The following is a 19752-nucleotide window of genomic DNA, read 5'->3' on the forward strand; positions in this document are numbered from 1 at the left end:
TTCAGATCAGCCCATTGCAGGGCTGCCAGATCGGGATGGCACTGCTTTACCGGCACGCTTTCTACTCGTATGTAAGTCGCATGTAGAATGTATGTGTGTAATTAACCTACAGAATACATTTTAAATCATCTACATTACAACGTGGTATACATGGAGTATCCTACGCACGTATTACACTACATTTTACACGACGTGCGTTTGCATTACACGATGTAACATCAAATTAGTATTTGACATCATGTTACAACAAGTGATTTACACGCAGTTTATTTTTGACATAGAAAATAATATATTTCTAAAATCTGTTTTCATAAATCTGATCGTTAATAATTTGAAACCAGAATTTGCCCAGAAATAAAACGAAATCGTGTGTATATTTTATATATCATCCATTTTATTTCATCTAACTTTCATATATAATTATGTGTATTGTATGTGGATTTGTTTTGTTTTTCTTCTCTAAGTAATTACACAATTTGCAGTTACCTATGTATCTTTTTGTTCTTCTGCCAAAAAGTTTGAACCTGAAGACGAAGAAAATGAGAGAAAAATCATAGCAGAGGCAGTGGACTGGTTTTTCTTTTTCGATCGTGAGTTTTATATTGAATTGATTGAATTTGGATTGTGGTATGTACATTTTTACAGGACGTAAGACATAGGATGCAAAAAAAAAAAAATGTCACTAATTTTAATTCGCAAAAAAAAGGGTCTTAAAGTATAAAAAGCCTTGTTTCGAATGGACAACTAAATTAAATCACATTTAGCATATTTTAAAAATTTCGCAAATCGTTGCAGCTCTTTTTTTACGCGGTAATGTCTTGTGTTTTTCTGTTTCTTCTTTTGTTTTTTATCATTCATGCGTGTATTGTTAATAATTTAATATTTACACTAAAAAAAATGAGAGAATATTTGTTATTGTATATAGATTAATTACGAGTGCTTCTTAGGTGTATGAAAAAAAATGTTTTCTTGGTTTTAAGATTAGGTTTTTGTGTTTCATTTTCATTTTCGTATTTTTTTTTCGTTTTGCTTATTTTTCTGCCATAAACGTAATGCTATTAATTTATACGATTTTTTTGTTTATCGCGGGCATTCGAATTGCGCCCGTTTTGCGCTTTTAAATTGTTCATTGCATTTAGCCGGATGTGTGTTTCGAATCCTGTGGGTTTATCGTTGTCCTTAGAACAACACATCGATGTACATGTTTCATCTGGGTCCCAGGTGCGCCTGCTCCTGCTTCACTTTCAGCAGCAGCTGCTCCTGCAGACGCATCTCCTCGTCGTGGTCATCGCAGATGTCTATCTCGGGATCGGCGTCCCCATCCGCATCCGCATCCGCATCCGCGTCCACGTCCGCGTCCACATCCGCGTCCACATCGTTGTCGTTGTCGTGCTCGTTGTTGGTGTTGGTATCGTTGTCCACGGGCTCCACATCCTCCTCCACCTCACAGTCCTTGTCCAGCTCCATGTCCTCGATGTCGTCCTGCTCCTCCTCCGCCTCCGATTCCGCAATGGTCACGGCTGCGGAGGCGGACGCGGATGCCACTGCCACTGCGGCGGCGGCCGCTGCATTCCGCGCGTTTGCTGCTGCAGCAACAGCTGCTGCGGCCGCTGCAGCAGCCACCGCTGCCTCGGCGTAACCGGCGGCGGCATTGTGATGGTGCATGTGGTGCACCGCATTGTGGTGCTGGTGGTGGTGGTGCTGCTGCTGCGCCGCCTGCTGTTGTTGCTGCTGCTGCAGTTGCTGCAGGTGGTGCAGGTGCTGCTGCTGGTTGTACGGGTGGTGTGCCGGTGGTCCAGCCGATCCCGAACCCGCACCCGCTCCCGATCCCGAACCGGATCCTGAACCCGAGCCTGAGCCCGAGCCTGCAACTTGCTGCTGCTGCTGCTGCAAGGAGCTCTCTGCCGCGTGCAAGTGGTGGTGGTGGTGGTGTTGCTGCTGCTGCTGCTGTTGCTGCTGATGGTGCAGCAGCATGTGGGCGTGCGCCTGCGCCTGGGCATGAACGTGGGCATGATGGTGGCCCTTGTGGTGATGATGATGATGATGGTGGTGTCCCTTGCCACCAGCGGAACCCGCCGCCGGCGGTGGTGCGTCAAAGAGGAGACGCGAGATCGAGAAACTGGAGATCGGTGAATTGTGGGTGCTGCCCGCCGAGTAGCTGGTGTTCGTGTCATCCGAGGTGGGCGTCTCCCGGTCACTCTCGTCGCTCTTGAGCAGCTCGGCGGCCTCCAGCGACTTCTTGTGCATGCCCAGCAGCCACGGCGCCACCGACTCGTCCTCCTTGGCCGACTTGATGATCGTCTCCGGCAGCGGCAGCGAGTGCCTCACCATCGCTCCGTACAATCCATACTCGGCCATTTTGGTGCTGTGGCCCCAGCACTTTTCCGTCTTGCGCCACTTGGCCCGTCGATTCTGGTACCACACCTGCGGATGCGGGACAAAAGGATGCGCCAATTAGTGGGGGCCAACTGTAGACCATAACTACACTAACTTAATATACATTAGATCAGATCTAAGCTCGTAAAGGTTTCAAAGTAACGCAATAATCCGCAGATTAAATGAAGAAATTATCGTCGAGCACAAAGAATGTGAAAATCCGGGTTGGGAAAAACTAATTAATTTAACAGGGCCCCTCCCCCTTTGCCCGCCTCCCCCTGCCTCTTTGTCACAATAACAACAACACTTGTTCAAGTACTTATTAGTAACAACATTAAACATTAACAAGAAATGCTGCCAGCCGACGACATTAAACGGTCAATTTTCAATTTTCGCCAAGTTTGCGGCCGTTTTCACCCGCTTTCCCCGGGGACAACTTAATCTGCTGTTGTGAAAAGTTCAAGTTTTCCCAGGGTTGCTGCAGCAGCAGCGACATGTGCCGCAATTCTCCAAGGACCAAGGACGAAGGACCGCTTACGAGGGACCAAGGACCAAGGACGAAGGACGAAGAGCCAAGGAACGAATCGCTTTAAACTCCCCCACCATTTCGCCACGCGGCCTCGTCCTGCACATTTGTTTTTTTTATATTTTATTTTTTATTTTATTCGAGTCGGTGTGATGTCAACATTTGCATTTACATTTGTACGCCTTGTTTATTGTTGCACTTGAGCGGCAACACGAAAAAAGCAAAGCGAGTACATGGCAAATTAAATCTGCTTGAGTTGACAACACTTAACACCACCCCCTTGCATCTGTATGCGCATCTGTATCTGTATCTGTATCTGTATCTGAAGCCGAATATGTATCTGTATCTGTATCTGAGTACGCATGTATCTGGGGGATGCGTCCCTTCTGGGCGGACTGGCTAAAACTCAATCGGTGTGGCTAATGCCATGATGAATGGCCTTTTAAAAAGTGCCTAAAAAACAGCTCAATTGCTTATGCCATTAAAAGTAGCTCTGCAAATATGTAAACATTTCAATTTCGATTTTTTCAAACCCCAGTACTGAAGTAAAACTATGCAGACTTTTTGGAAAAAGCGAAAAAAGTTAGAAAATGAAGGGGGACACGCGAATAGCAATTTGTTGAATGCCTTTGCTGCACAGCCATAACCTCTTTTGTTTAAATGTTAATTACATAATTATGCATAATCATTTTTAATTTCGTTTTTTGTGCGCTGATATTAACAGCTCATTAAAAGCGCGGCAGCAAAGAAAGGCAGAAGTGTGTAATTAATGCAAGGAGCAACGAAATTATGCAAAATTACAAAACAACAAAAAACATACTAAATATAGATGGTGCAACTCGTAATTCGCAATTCGCAATTTGCAATTGTTAGTGAGCTGGCTGTTACGTTTTATTGCAGTTAAAAATGTGCACTTTAATTGGTGTTAAATGCAGCTTTGACTTTATGTGTGCAATTAATTTGCATTTCTGCAAAATTACTTAAAAATGCATTTGGCTCACACGCTTTTATGCTTTTTGCATTCAAAATAAAAGTGTCTTTTCAAAAATGCAATTTCCCCTTTTGAAATCTTATTAAGCAATTTGAAATCAATTTATTTAATGGTTCGCCTCCTTGCGCAATTTAAAAGTTTTGAAATTCCAGTTTCTTTTGATTTCTTTTTTTTTTTTTTTGAACCAAAGAACCCTTGAGGAAATGAAAAAAAAGTGAAACTCTTCTGCTCTTTTTTGTTTGTCTTTGAAGTGCAAGTGCAGTTTCTTTTGTCTTTCGAAAATCGCGTATTGAAAGTGGCATTTTTATGGCAATTTGGAAAAATTTGAGCATGCGGTGAAGTGCAATTGCACTTTTTTCTTTCCATTTATCGCAATATGCATTGTTTTAAATCGAGATTGTTTTTTGTTTTCTCAACTGGACTGCTCTTTGTTTTCCCTTTTCTCTGTTTGCGTGTGTGTGTGTGGAAATTAGCAAGCAAAAAAGGGCGGCAAGGAAATTGGAAAATTGGCAGACAATGCAGTTCCTAGCTTCGTCCTTGTCCCACCTTCAACAGGTGACAAAAGCGTCTTATTGCTCAGATATATCACTTATAACCTAAGTCAACTGGTGGTAATAATATGTTCTTGACAAATCTGGGACTATAAGCAATACTAAGTAAATACTTGTCTTAAGGCAGAAAATTTCAGCTTAAAACTGGCCATACAAGTTGATTTCCTGACACTTTTGTCGCCTGTTCGTTAACTTTTGGCAATGGCAACGTTTTTGGCAACTCGCAAGAGCCAAAAAGCGCTGCATAACAGCCAATAAGTGTGAGTGAGAGAGCACGCGCTTCCAGTGAAAGAGAAAGATAGAGTGAGGGAGATGGACTGAAAAACGTGTTTGGCCATGTTTCTTTTGCTTCGCGTCGAGGGGCAAATTTATGCAAAATCGAAAAAAGGGGAAGAATTGCGAGAAAAAAACACACACATAATACGCGAAATGCACGCAAAATGGAATGCAATTAAAAGCGGCAGGCAAAAAACGCGCAAAGAGAGAAAGGGAGAGGATGAAAAAAGTTCGGATGTTTTTTCCGAAGTTTTGCATGGCTGCCGTTTCTCTTCCTCTTCCTCGGCCCATTTCCTCTTTCGCCCGCCCCTTTCTCCGCCCATTCTTATAGTGCTGCTAATGATTGCCTCTCCTCTTCGCCTCCTCCCCATCACCTCTTCGTCTCATTCTCCTCCTCCTTCACTCTTCTCTTCCAGCTGTGCGCCATATTTGCACTTAATTGAAGTGTATTTGCATGTGTGTGAGTGCTTCGGTTTTATATTTACTGCAGCTCTTCCTCTTCTTCATTCTGCCCCGACTGTCGGCTTGTGTCGTCGTTGTTGTTGTTGTTTCGCTTTTTGCTTGTTTTTTTTGTTGCCTTTCAGCCAATTGTGCTTGTTAATTTGATTTTCGCACACAAATGCAAAAAGCGAAATGCACTCACACCCACGCTCGCACTTACAGTGCATTTGATGTGGCGCCATCTTGCGGCTTTTCAAGTGGTTAATGGAGTAACGGGACAAGTGGGGTTGATTTATTAGCGAGCAGTCCCCAAAAAAAGTAAAATGCTATTTGCGTTCTCGATCTCGCGTGTTTGTAGTCTAAGTTAAAAGAAATCTCTTTCTATTTTAAATCCGATATGCGCACTTTAATCAAACAATTTCGAGGCTACTTAACTGTTAGCCGTTGCAACTGAAAGAGAGAGAAAGAGTAAACGCGTGCCAAGATGCGATCTCTTTTCTAACTGTTTCTTGGTTGATTTCTCTCGTTTGAAGCCCTCTTATGTGTAATGATACTCTCTGCGACTCTAATTTGAACTTGTTTGCTCTTTGTGCTTCACTTGCCTTCGGTTTGCATTATCGAATCAGTGTAATTTGCAATTTTGAAGCTCGCACCTCGCGTTTCGCGCTCTTGTATCGAATTTTTGTGTGTGTTTTTTTTTGTGTTTATTTTGGAGTGTCGGCGAGTGCCGGTCGCCACGTTTTCTTACTTCATTCCGTTTCCGTTTTTGTTTCGCTACTTGTACGTTGCAATTGCAATTGTGTGCACTCGTAATTACGTAATCAGCGAGGCCTCATTACGTGTGGCAACACTTGCCAAGTGCCATTCGCACTCCCCATTTGTGCATTTCCCTCACACGGAGCTCCACCATCTACCATCCACCATTCGCGGCCAAAACACTCCCCTCGAATCGAAGCCGCCTTTGATTGCAATCTTTGCGGAACTGCTATAAAAAAAAGCCCATAAAAAATGGCCGTAAAATGGCAGCTGATGGCCCGCGCATCCTCAGTCGGCAGTGCTACGTGACAGCCGCATGGCCCCCAATCCCAAAACCAATCCCCCAATCCCAATCCCAATCTTCCAAAGGTAAATCCTGGCTATATCAATCCGTGTTCACCTCTAACCTGATATATTGGTTTTCATTCCAGATACATATGCATGGACGAGGGCTCACCTGAATGCGATCCTCGGCAAGGCCAGTTTTCATGGACAGCAGCTCCCGCGCACTCACGTCCGGGTAGTGTGCCTCCTTGAAGGCCTTCTCCAGCTCCTCCAGCTGGCTGCTGGTGAAGATCGTGCGTCCGTGGCGCCGCTTGTTCTTCTTCTTGCCGCCGGGACCGGTGCCGCCAGGACCCACAAGGACGTCGGCACCGTGGGCGGCCAGCAGGCTGTTGGGATTGCCACCAGCTCCGCCCGCTGCTCCCAGAAACGCCTCGGAATGATGGGCATGGGCGTGGGCGGCATGGGCGGCGTGAGCGGCATGGGCGTGGACATGGGCATGAGCATGGGCGTGCGCCTGAGCGTGGGCGTGGTGTGCATGATGGGCGGCGGCAGCGGCAGCGGCATGATGATGAGCGGCGGCCGCAGCAGCCGCTGCATGCTGATGGGCGGCCAGAGCGGCCGAGTGATGCGGACCAGCGGGCGAGGAGCGACTGCCGGAGCTGCCTCCGTTCCCGCCGTTTCCAGATGTCGACGAACTGCTGCCCGACGTGCCCGATCCTCCGCCCAATCCACCGACGCCGGCTCCTCCACCGGATCCACCATTACTGGCCGTTGGCGAGCTCAGGTGTCCTAGGCCATTGGAGGTCGGATTGCCGCCACCAGATCCCGATCCCGATCCGCCGGATCCGCCGTTGCCCGATGAACTGCTATTTTTGCTGGGCGACTGCTCATCTCCACTGGCGTTGGCCAAGCTGCTGGCGTACTCCTGACCACGAGCGGCTGCTTGTTCTGCGGAGAAAATGGGATATGAGGGGTAAGTGATCCATTTTTATATATTATATGTAAGAAGGAACTACTGTTCCAAGAGTAGTTGGTCTGCCTGAAAAAATATTCAAGTGCGGAAAGGCTTGCGTTCATATTTCCCTATATATACCCCTTTCCATGTGCCAATGCGAATTCCTGGCGCTTGCTGAACACATGTAAGATGTATGTGGCCCCCGATTCCCGATTCCGAATTCAGACAAAAACCCTGGCCAAATAGCAAAACCGAAAGCAAAACCCAATCCCTGTGGCAAATCCTATTTCCCTTAAATGGCAGACAATGGCGAGCAGATATTCGAGAAGTCGATTTTTCGCACACGATAAAGCGGCAGCTGGAAAATCCATGCTCCATGCCCATTCAGCTCGATTGTGTCGCGTAGATTTTGACAAGTTGCCTGGATTTTTATTCAAATGTCAGCGAAGGGTTAAATGTGTTTCGTGTGTTTGTGTGTTTGTGTGTTTGCACCTTCCTAGAAAATCGACAAAATAGCAACACACACCCTTTGGATGGTAAATATTTTCTTTGGCTTGGCTTGGCTGCTCTGGCTCCTTGAGGATGACGGATGACGGTAAGGCGGAAAACCGAAAATTGGCGGAAAAGGACCAAAGGACGAAAGGACGAAGAACGAAGGTCCTGTGTCCTGGGTACTGGGTACTGGGTCCTCAGTTTCGTGTGCCGTCTTTGTTTTGACAATTAGAGTGTTAGGGTGTTAAGTGGTTTAGCCCTTTTTTCGGTCTCAAATTAAACGCGAATCGGCTTAGGCGTGTTGCACAGGGCGTTCTATTGTGATTACTAGAGAGAGCCGATTCAAAGGGATAATACTTAATAATGATAATGCTGATGATGAGAATGAGGTCGTCTATCTTTTCTTTGCTGCGCTTCCGGCCACTTAATGTGACCAATCCATTGATGGAGTATACTCTGTTATAGATGGCTTAATAAAGGCTAATGGGTTTTGGGGTAACTCGCATTTTAATATCCAATATCAAACAGTAAGCAGTTCTAAACTATGTATTTTACCTGTATTATTGAATTATCAATTGAAATGATTAAACGCTTACTGGGGAACTTGGTAACGAACCAATTTGGACCTAATTCTGCCACCCAACAACCCAAACATCCCGTTTGCTGTTCTGTGCTCTATAATTATATGGAGCCGGACCTCGAGCGGTGCTTTTATTGCCTGGCTACTTTGGCGGCACAATTAGACACACATCAATTAGCAATTAGCTGGTCAGCGAACGACAGCTGACCAGCCCTCCACCACATCCCCTATCTATATATATATGTATATATATATATACAAAGCCAAAGTCAGACCCTCGCAGAAGTGCTTCAAAAAGCACTCGCACACTTATAAATATCCATCATAATGATACATATATAAATATATACATGCATATATATATCTGTATATATGTATAAACAGGAGGGGGCGATGAGTGGTCAGCCACTTTGGCCAGCTATCGATGTCGCCTACACTGCGAGCAAATAGATTGGCTTATTCAACTGAAATTGTTAACTAGAAACAAAACTTGTTTGTGTACCAATATGTAACTTTCAAATTTTTGTGAATTGCCTGTATATCTGAACATCATTTCATGTTACTGCTAATTGCCCTTGCAGTTGACCCTAATTTTGCGCAGTGTACAGCCTGGTCTCTGGTCCAGCTCACTTATATTCCGTTGAGTTGAGTTCAGTTTCATTCGGTTCGTCAACTAATTTAATTTGCTACTCGGGTAAGTCAATCGGGGCATGAGTTGCTTGATTTTCTGTTTTCTGTCATGCGATATTTTGTCCCCCTCGTCCCCCGTCCCCCGTCCCCCGTCCACCGTCCGAAGTTTTCCGTTTGCCATTTTCCTTATCCATTTTCGTTTTCATTTTCATGTTCATGTTCATTCCCATTTTGCGGGGTTTTCCTGGCTCGTTTTCCGCCTAAATTAATTTGATATGTACTCGGTAGTTCTTTTCCTGTTTTTTTTTTTCTTTTGGTTTGTGGCTGGGGGTGTAATATATACGAGCATCTCCTTTGTGTCCTGCTCCTTGGGACGTGGATCCTTTTGGGATCCTTTGTGCCGCGATTAATTGTTCAATTAAGCAATATTTTGATCGAATGGCTTTTGTTCTGTGCGGCATTCCATGAATTTCATCAACTGCCCAGTGAAGCGGTCACGATAATATGCCAATTTATTGGCGTATTTAATTGGTTTCGGCGCTTAGTTCAACTGCTGCTTTCTGTTGAAAGTGACTGATTAACTTGGAAATCTAGTGATTTAACGCTGGAATTTGTATGTGTTTAGTTTGACCTTAGTTTACCCAAGTTTACCCTTAAACGTTCCCTTAGCTTTTCCACTTGGCAGTACTATGCATATTTATTGCTTTAATTTGTGCCCGCAAACTGGAGCTCTTTCTGTAGTTTTCGAACAACCTATCCCATCAGGCGAATGGGATTTATGGACTCGACTACCCCGGGGAACTCCTCCTGATAAATGGCAGCCGTCCAAGTAGCAGATCCTCCAAAAGGACCCCCCGCCATTCTCCAGCGACCAAATGTAAAATTACCAATAAAGTCAAATTGAAATTGCCAGACATATTAATAAAAGCCCACCAACCACCGTTTGGCATCAGGAGTAAAGTAGAGTGGAGTGGAATGGAGTGGAGTGTTGTGGAGTGGAGTGGAGTAAAGTGGATCTATGCCTGTCTTGGGTCGTTTTCTAACGCGATTACACTCGCAGAAATCGTCTACACTCAAACGGAACTGCTATATGAACGACTTATCTGCTGATTTAAGCAGTCGCAGTCAGTTAGAACTCAACTTTAGAAATTCTCGTTTTTGCCCATTTTTGCTGAGTTTTCTTTTGCAGTGCATCATTGCGTAGTAGCTGAACAATTTAGTGGATGGGCCACATGGGTGCCACCAGGCGATATAAGAAGTAAATGCAGAAAACCCAGCGAAACCGACGCTGCCCCCCTTACAAACGATTTATACTTCCCTCCTCTCCAACATTTTATTTTTCCGCTTTTAATTTTATTTTCGACGTAGAATGAGAGAGAGAGAGAGGAAGGAAGGGAGGAAGCGGGAAAAAAGAAGAAAATTTCTGTTGACAGGAAATACACTCGAAATTGGCAATTTTGCATTTACGTTAATAATACTCAAGCGTATTTACTACTTACACACTTTTTACAAGGAGGCGGTTGTCTAGGCGAAAAATGTGGACTTTTCCTTTTTCCCCTGCTCTCCTACTTTTTTCCTCTTCCATTTTCCTTGTTAGTTTATTTTTTTTTTGGACCCCAATAAGAAAAACGTATTTATTTGCGCCAAGGCAACATTGCCCCATTGGGTGGTGCTGGTGGTGGCGGTGGCATTGCCGGGTGGGTGGCCCGTTTTTCCGGGCGTTTTTCTGGGGGTTGGCTTTTCTCGTCTGGGGCGAAAGACGAGGGCTAAGTATAGCTGAGCCAATATGACGCGCAATTATTTGTAATGGAGACGTAAATAAGTTGAAGAAGCAAAGTGGTAAAAGAAAAATGGCAAGGCAAGTGGGTGGTTGGGTGGTGGGGTGTTGGGATGTCTGGGTGGCTGGGTGGCTGGGTTGTCTGGGTTGGCTGCCTTCCACCCAACTTGTTAGTTGTTGCACAACGAGAAGACTTGCTTTTTGTTTTGGGGTTGCCTTTTCGGCATGTCTCCCACATTTTCGGGTGGTTGTTTGTCGCCGCGGGGGAAACGAAATTTTCGGGGTTTTTACAGTGGGGGGGCTGCTTTTCCGAGGTTTTATTTTGGAGGACTTTAGCAGTGTGGGCGGCTGGACGTCCCGCAGTTAGCTCGTTAACTCGATTTGCGCTCGCATTTCGCTTTGTTGCCGTTCCTATTGCCCTTGCTGTTGTAATAAATACGAAAAGGCGTTGTTTTTCCAAGATGGCGGATCAGTGTTTGTGTGTGTGTGGAAGCGGGACACACACAGCCAGAGATAGCGGGATTTTCCGCTTTAAGTTTAAATAATAGAATGAAAACTATTTGCAAGGTGAAGTGAAATATGTGAGAGCAAGTGTTATTAGCTGTAAAAAGGTAGTTCCCAAAAGTAGTTTAATCAATTTTATTTAATATATTTATATAGCCTAAACAACGATCAATTAATTAGAATGTATTTTTGAATCCTTGGGCTGCACAGTACACTCCATTTCCCTGTTGAAACTCAAACAAAAAGCAATGGCAAGAAACGCCAAGGGAAAAGCAACAATCAGACAATGACAATTGCAGAAAAAAATCGCTGGGAAGGTGTGGAAAAGTGGGGTGTTGTGGGGCCGCGGGCTTTTCCCGCTCTTGGTTTTGTGTTACGCTTATTTTTCAATTTCGCTCGCTTTTTTTTTTATTTGCAGACTTGCAGCCATTGATTTTCCGAGCTGTGCTTAAATTTGCTTACTCGCCTTGAAAACCCCCGCCAACGGATTTTCCAACGCCTCCCCCCAAAACACCCAACCACTTGACGCATTGTTGCTGTGTATTGTATTTCGATTTTCAAGCTGATTTTCTGCCTTTTTTCCTTGTTGTTGTTTAGCCGTGTTTTCCCTGGTCTTTTCTCCTACCGCTTTTTATATTTTTTTTTGTATTTTCCTCTGTTTGTTTGAAAGCTTTCCGTTTCTGTTTTTCCATCCATTCGGCAGCGAAGCAGTGAAGCCTGAATGAAATAATTGGGTAGTTAGTGCGATTTTCCTTTCGCTGGCCCCTTGAAATTCGCTTCTGCTTCTGCTGCTGCTGTTGCTCTCGTCTCGCTTTGCATTCTTCCGCTTTTAATTTATTTATACGCCCGACACTTGAGTGAGTCAGGAGCTTTTCTCAGCTTTTCTCCGACGTTTACCTCTGCCGCTGCTGCGCACAAACAGTTTTCCCAAACAGACCCCTCCCCCCTTCCCCATTTTCACCTTATAATTAGACATTATTTCGCGTTCAGTTGGCTTCTGTAGTTCGCAAAGTGGGCGTGGCTCGAATAGGTGGCTATTAGCTAATGAAATTCAGCCAGCAATGGCACATATCGAGCTGGAGGTGTGGGGAAATTGAAAGGGGAAAATTGTGTTGTTCGTACTTGAGTCGTAAAGCTGGGGTTAAAGTTTATGTTTACGGTTTTAAAGTGGGTTATTCGGATATACTAGTATATCCCACCTTGAAGATAATACATTTAAATATACCAGGGCAATCTAAACCATTTCAACACATTCTTACCGCTTTATCTACATAACAAAAAAAAGCAAACCAGCAAAAACATGATTCGAATCAGAAGCCAAGCCGAAATGTGTATGTTTCACTTTTGTAAAATTCATTTGGCCATAAAACGGGCAGGGCACAGTTTGGAATTGAGCACTTTTCGGCCCTCAATTTGGGCCACCTTGCAAATGGTCGGTCGGAACGTTGTTCCATTTAAATGGGCAACTAACTCGAAACCGGCAAACGAAACAGCCGAAGGACCAACAACCCTTTTGTGGTCTGTCCATTTCGGATGGCAACGTTTTACAACACTGTAAATGCTGTGCGGAAATAGCGGTAAATATAAAAACACACACACACACACAAGCACTCACACTTACACAGCAGGGTGTTAAAATGCCTGTTTGTGTGTGCTCAAATATTTATTAACCCATCAACACATGCGGAAGTTTTTCCGGCCGTTTCGTTACAAACACATATAACAACCGAAAACTTTATACCACCCCCTTTACATATGTGTATATATGTGTGTGTGTGTGTGTGTGTGTGTATTTGTGTGTGTTATTCGGTGGTAACAAATTCGTGTAGCGTTGCAAATTGCTGTCAACAGGGAAATTAATAAAAAGTCAAACGCCTTTTAAAGGCGAAGCAACACCCCCAACCTCCGCATCAAATGGGTGCTTGTGTGTTAAGATCGGCAAATAAAATAAGACCCTTAGCAGCTATGCCAACTTTTGGGTTCTCTGCGAGGTCATAAAATGGATTAACACGTTTAATATTCAATTTGCGCACACGCAACGCTATGAAAATGCCGCAATGAGTGTGCGAAAGTGGCGCAAGTTTACTTTTGGGCATTTGATTCGATTAACGATTAACGGCAATTAAAGTGCCAAAATTTGTCGAGGTAATTGCGAATGATGATGGGAAATAAAATGGAAATTCGGGCTATTATCCCATTTTTATAGACGACTAGAGGTACAACATCCTCTCGTTCTGAAATAGGTGTTATCAATGGCCAATTAGCATAGCTACTCAGTTAATCTTTTTACTTAATGCTATTAAAATATATCTTTATATTTTGTCTTTCTTTTTAAAGTAAATGATTTGAGTAGGTCCAATGCGTGGTTACTTATATCTTAGATTCTTTCCCATGGCTCCGATTTCCAGTGAATAAGTTTTCCCATTCTTAGCGCATCATCTATCTATACTTATTGCCCTACTCCTTCCAAACGGATTTTTGAATTCGGCAAAATGCATCTCCAGCACTGACTGGCTAAAAATTGTCCATCATGCTCGCCTGCTGTCCATGCAATTTTCCCAAATGCCACTTGGCCCCAAATGCTGAATGCTGAACGCTGTTTGCCCTCTGGGGGCTTAACTGCAAAATCATGCAGAAAATGCTCGAGCTCGGGGGGATTGGGATTGGTATTGGTACTGAGATTGGGATTGGGACTGGAATGGATTGGGCTTAAACTGGCGAACAAAGCCACTTAACTGATGCGCTGACTAGCCTTGTAGGTTTATATAGTTTGTGGCTGGAAGTTGGTAGTTGGCGGACTCCAATCTTCGGCTCCATCTCGGACCCTGAGACCCAAAAGGCTGGAAAATCTATATCTGTATCTGTATCTGTACCTGCATCTGTATCTGTATCTCTAGCTGTAGCTGTAGCTATATATGCAATGGTGTCTGTGCAAGTTGTTTACACGCCGCTCTCGAGTGCTTCCTAGGAAAATGACGACGACTGCGACTACGAGTGCAACTGCAGCCTGAAGTGGAGTGGTTGTGGTTGTGGTCCAGGTTGCATTTGGCTGATCATGCAGCTGGTTAAAATTTTTGGACGGACCGAGCTCCTTTCAATGCCTGCCACTTGTTGTCATCAATTTCTGGCTCCGGCTTTGGCTTTGGCTGTGGCCCTCTGTTTATCTGTTTATCCAGCGGGGCCACTTCGGTGCATTTCGGTTGCACTTCGATGGAAATAACATTTTGGGAAAAAACCTGCCTCCGCACCAGTCCCTGCCTGTCCCTGTGCCTGTCCCTAAATGTGAAAACCACGCGTATCATCCAGCCATATTTGTTTTCGTTTCATTTCGTTGAAACCCAAACTTGAAGTTTTCTAATTAAAAAATTATTAAGAAAATAATAGCTGCTCTTTTCGTTTTCGTTCTTGTTCTCGTTTTCCTTTCCTTATAGTTTTTTTTTCTTTCGACCTACTCATTGTCACATAATTAACACTTGATATAGCAATTTGTGTACAATTTTTATAGAAATTTTCCCGCAGTTTTCCTCTGCTTCTCGGTGCGAAAAACTATCGTATTTCCTTTGCGGCAGGGGCAGGAAATGTGCAAGGATTTGTCTCGGAAGTGCGTCCTTGCGGAGCACAATAATATCGCAAAAATATCTCAGACACCTCGTACCCCTCGAACATTATGTTTCTGAAGAGCGAAGATTCTTATCGTGCTGCTATTTTTTGAGGTTTTATTTTCCAGCGGGTTTTGGGGTCCTTTATTCCGGTTTTTTTGTGGTAATTATTTTTTGGCTTTCAAAATTGGTGCGATTGATTTTCAGTCGGCAAGGACACGCGCGACAAAGGACCTTTTTTTTGTACTATATATATATATAAATTTATTTTGGAGTTCATGTAGAGGATTAAACCATACTTGAGGAAAGTGTAAACAGTTTCTAAAGTAAACCAAATATGTTTCTCTAACTGTGGCAATCGTTAAACGATTCAAGTTAATTTGTTAATCATTCGATCAATGGAAACTGTGGCAGAACACTTTCCCAAAGTTGTTCATCCGCTGTACAATTTTTTTCTTCCCTAGGGGAAACACAATTAGGGGGAACCAATTTGTCTGCAATTATTTGTCATTAAGACAAAATCCAGGGAAAAATTGCCCATGACTAAGGCGGCAAGACAACAATGGGCGAGAGGCGAGAAAAAGAGGCACTGACAACCAAATGGCTTACCAGACGACTCAGCCAAATGTGTGAGGAAAAATAAAGATACAAGATACAAGATGGTACAAGACAAACACGGCCAACAAGGCAAATATCAGGAAAGAAAAGGGAAAGAAAAATAGTTCGCCAGCTCTGCGAACAAAAGGACACAACATACGCCAAGGATCTCTCGGGTAAATATTTATTAGAACCAGAAAGCCAAGGTGAAAAGAGAGCTCCTCAATGGCCACTCAAATTAAGGCTAACAACGTGCAAGTAGCAATTTTGCCAGACAACAAAAAAAAAGAGGGAAGAAAACCTGGAGAGGAGTGGAAAATTGAAAGGATGCTGCACATCCATACACTCACGCCTCCATTTTTCCAATGTTACAGCTGCGGTTAACCACTCGAGTCGATTTATTTTGTACACAATTTGCCTCCGAAACTAACGCCTCGTGTCCTGCGGATCCAGTGGATCCAGCAGCTAGTATCCAATGGCCGGGAAAGGACACGCCGTTCGTTGCCTTTTTTACCGCTCGCAAGGAGCCTCGGGGTCTCAACTTCTGCTGTTGTGCAAACAAAGTGCGAACGGACCTTCGGCAAATAGACCACGATGGGCATGACTAACGAGAACAAGTCGCAAAGGATGTGCCAGGATATGCCAGGATGTGCCCAGGATGCAGGCGAAAAAAACTATGTACTTGTACTCGAGTACATCGAGTACTTTGACTTGCGGTGAATAAAAAGGTTTTCAGTGAATGGATTTCGTCATGAACTAGGTGGAAATGTAACTAATACGATTATAATATTACTAATTATTAAAATGTAAAAGTAAAATGTAATTCAGTAATGATTGGAACTTTTCGCTCAGTGCAAAGGTAGAACTAGAAGTAGAGCCAGATAAAGACCACTTTAAAGTGGCTGCCAGCAGCTCCCGGAAAGGTCAACAATGACGGAATGACAATGACGGAATGACTGAATGTCTGAATGACAAACGAAGAAACCGAACCGAGGAACCACACAAAGGGAGCGGAATGACAAATAAACAGATGTAAAGTGTGAAAATTTAACAAATTAAGTGCGTGTAACTCTCGGATACAATTGCGTTTGCGATGTGTGCGAGTGTGAGTGTGGGTGTTGTTGATGAGTGTGTGCTCGTGGAAAATGTGTGGAAAATGTGCGGAAAAGAAATGGGCAATTCAGGTGAAAATTTTGCGCGGGCGTGGCATTTTGGCATGGTAACTGAGCATAAGCTAGTAAGAATGTTAAAGTTACTATAATGTTTATATCCCAAATAGTTTTCAAAAGTAATCAGAACATGGCACTATAAAATATTGAATTTGCCAAACTATGTATGCATATACATTTCAAATTGTACGTTCTAAAATGACGTATGTGCATGTACGTATTATATAATTCAATGTTTCATTACCGAATTCACCGGAGCTTTAATTTCATTCAATGAAGCTCCACTGGCTATCGCATTTTGATGGATGCTCGTGCCAACTGGAGTTTGCTAATTTCACTGAAAATTATTCGCTTAATTAGCGATACACACACACTCTTACACACACAGAGGCACCGAAATCGTGGCTCGAGTGAAGTGTGTGTGAGATTTCACACTTTGCTGACAGGACGGCTGCTGCTCACAAAACGCCCCTGTCCGCCGCCCCTTGCCCCTGCCACGCCCCCTGTCTATTCCTCCCTCATTCTTTGGCGTACACTGGGAAAAAACCATTTGTGATTTTATTATGGAAATCATAAGGATCTCGCCGAAATGGTTAGATCTATATTTACATTCTGCAAACAACACTATGTTTCAATACCAATGCAAATATATTTTTTATGATTACATCATAGGTAAATTAATTTGTATTCTGTTCCGATTGAAAGAATAGCGTAGATTTCAGTTCAGAGTTCCATTCTTAGTGCTTAAGAAATAAATGAGCTTGATCTTTAAACTTTTCTGCGCTCCATATTCCATTGTCAATTGGTTTTTTTGCGAGTGCACGAGTGTTATTAATAAGCTCGGACCCCCGCCACCTCCCCTACGCCAGCATACTCGTTCTTTGTCCTGTGCTTAATCGTGTCGCTTCATTGTTTTAACTCCAATGCGGACGCAACTCGATTGCCAACCCCTTTGAGCTTATTAGTTGCGCCTACGGGTGGGCAAAAAGGATGCAGGACGACAGATTCGGGGCACGGAGTGCGAAGTGCGGAATGCAGGAGACAGATGCGGTTGCCACTTGGCTGCACCCGTACAGCAGATGCAACAGAGTGTTCCATGCCACATACGCAGCTCCTTGCCCCGCACTCCCCCTAATTAGCCGCCTAACTTCACCGCTGTACCCCCTTTGAATTTGAACTTGAAGTAACCGACTGGCAAAGTGCAAGTGGAATATGTTTTTTGCTAGATTATCGCTCGCAGCAAAGGGAATTCACTAAACACTGAATTGTTTAAAAAGTATTCATTGGCAGTTCTTTGCTTAAGAAAGGTATTGCCAATATATAACGCCAACCTTATCAGAAAGTTTGCGGCAAATGAAATAATATGATTGTGTAGATATAATCTATTTTAGCGAAACGCAATGCTCATCAGAAGCTCTCTGGCCCACGAATCCTCTTTGAATATATATATGAATAAGTTTAATTTCCAAGCACTGACCACATCCATTGACGTGAATAATAAGCCAGCAATAGTAATTGGCCAGTCAATCAGTCAATCGGGAAACGCCACTCACCTGCAAACTGAGCGCCGAAGTGCTGCTGGAAGTGGCCCCGGAACTCGTGGGGCGTGCTGAATCCGGGCGGCAGGAATCCCCGGAGATAGGCGGCCGCCGCCAGGGTGGTCATGTGGTGGTGGTGGGCGGCGGCCGCGTTGCCCGGATCCGCTGCAGCGGCATAGCCGGCGGCGGCATAGAAGTTGGCCGGATTGAAGACGGGCAGTTGGCAGTGGGCGGCAGCCGCCGCTGCCGCTGCTGCAGCGGCCGAGAGTCTGGAGACATCCGGCGATATGGATCTGGATTCGCGGAGGCTGTCGATCGCCTGCTGTTGTTGCTGCTGCAGCTGTTGCTGTTGTTGCTGCTGCTGCTGCTGTTGCTGCTGTCCGGCGGATAGGGAGCCATTTGCGGGCGTACTCGCTGTGGGCGGGGGCGTGGCTGCCGGCGAGGGCGGCGCCTCCGAGGGCGTGGCACTGGCACTGCCCTGCTGCTGATAGGCGCCCAGTCCCAGGATCTCCTGAATGGCAAACGGAGTACGCATCTTGGTGGCCTGCATGTTTGCCGACGGTACTTTCGATTATTGGTGGTACACTTGTGGGCGATACCCTTTTTAGGTTGTCAGTTCAGTTTGTTTTCGGAAAAACGTTTTGGAGTTCCCAAGTTTCTATTTATTGCACACTCTCATGGCAGTTGCGGCAAAGCACACGCACACGCACACGTACACAGGAAAAAATAGGTTCACTCACGCACTTGTGTGGGTTGCAATTGTGGATTGGATTTGCTTTTATTGTTTTTATCTAATTGTGTGTGTTTTTGAGCGCTGGAGCGTTCGGTGCGGCGTTCGAAAACGAACTGAAATTAAAAAGCGAACTGCACGCCAGCAAAAGCGTCGCTTTGAACGCCGCTGCCGGCGCCGACTGTGCTGCCGGCGTCGCTGCCCGCTCCCACACACACAGGCTGACTGGGCACAAACAACTTGCAGCGCCATCTTTGCGAGCGAAAACGGGATGGCACGAGCGGCGGTGCTGCAGTCGTCTCGCTCACTCACCAGCGAACTTCCAATGCAGAGGGGATATCGTCCACCCTTCTCGCTCTCACGCTAGCAAATCGAATGGCGCGCTCTCTTTCTTGCCTGGAAGTCCTTCACACGTACACTGTACACACTGTGCGTGTGAGGGTTGCTTGTGTGCGTGTTAATTACACGGGATTTCATTTCACACCGAGTTTTTTGGTTCTTCGACTTCAGTTTGTTTTGCGACGCCAATGATGTTATATGTCCTTATCTATATGTTTATATTTGTACATGTATATATATCTATTTCTACATCTGTGTGAGTGTGAGCGAGTGCGTGTGTAATTGGAATTATCTTTTTCTACGTTTTTTCTTGTTTTTTGTTTAGTTAATAAATAAACACAAATCAAGGCAAAGATTGGAAGTGTTGCCCTTTGTAAACCACAATCAATTTTATGGGAAGATCACTATATAAAAGCACCTTTGAAGATTTTCTACCGAATAGTTCCCGCCAAAATTTATAGGGCTCACAAAATGTTAGTAAGGTTCTAAAACTAAATAACCAATTTAAGTATGAGGTCTTTTTAATAAAATTATACTTGATCTTCCTTTTTTTTTATTTTAATTTGACTTATTTACAATATTATCATTACTTATAAAATGAACAGCTTGGGGCTCTTTAAACAAGTTCTTATAATTAAAC

At 44.3% G+C, this 19752-nt stretch overlaps 1 protein-coding gene across 1 annotated transcript; it reads right to left on the reverse strand.

Annotated features, from left to right (window-relative positions):
* Positions 1-580: 580 nt before the first annotated feature.
* Positions 581-18892, reverse strand: LOC6524136 (hormone receptor 4). Its single transcript, XM_002099964.4, has 3 exons — positions 18059-18892; positions 6375-7150; positions 581-2424 (listed from the first exon to the last, which is right to left on the reverse strand). Exons 1-3 carry the CDS (start codon positions 18591-18593, stop codon positions 1207-1209), a joined length of 2529 nt encoding a protein of 842 aa, XP_002100000.1. The 5' UTR covers positions 18594-18892; the 3' UTR covers positions 581-1206.
* Between the last annotated feature and the right edge of the window lie 860 nt (positions 18893-19752).

The sequence above is a fragment of the Drosophila yakuba genome, chromosome X, assembly GCF_016746365.2.
Source record: "Drosophila yakuba strain Tai18E2 chromosome X, Prin_Dyak_Tai18E2_2.1, whole genome shotgun sequence".
Taxonomy (NCBI): Eukaryota; Metazoa; Arthropoda; class Insecta; order Diptera; family Drosophilidae; genus Drosophila; species Drosophila yakuba.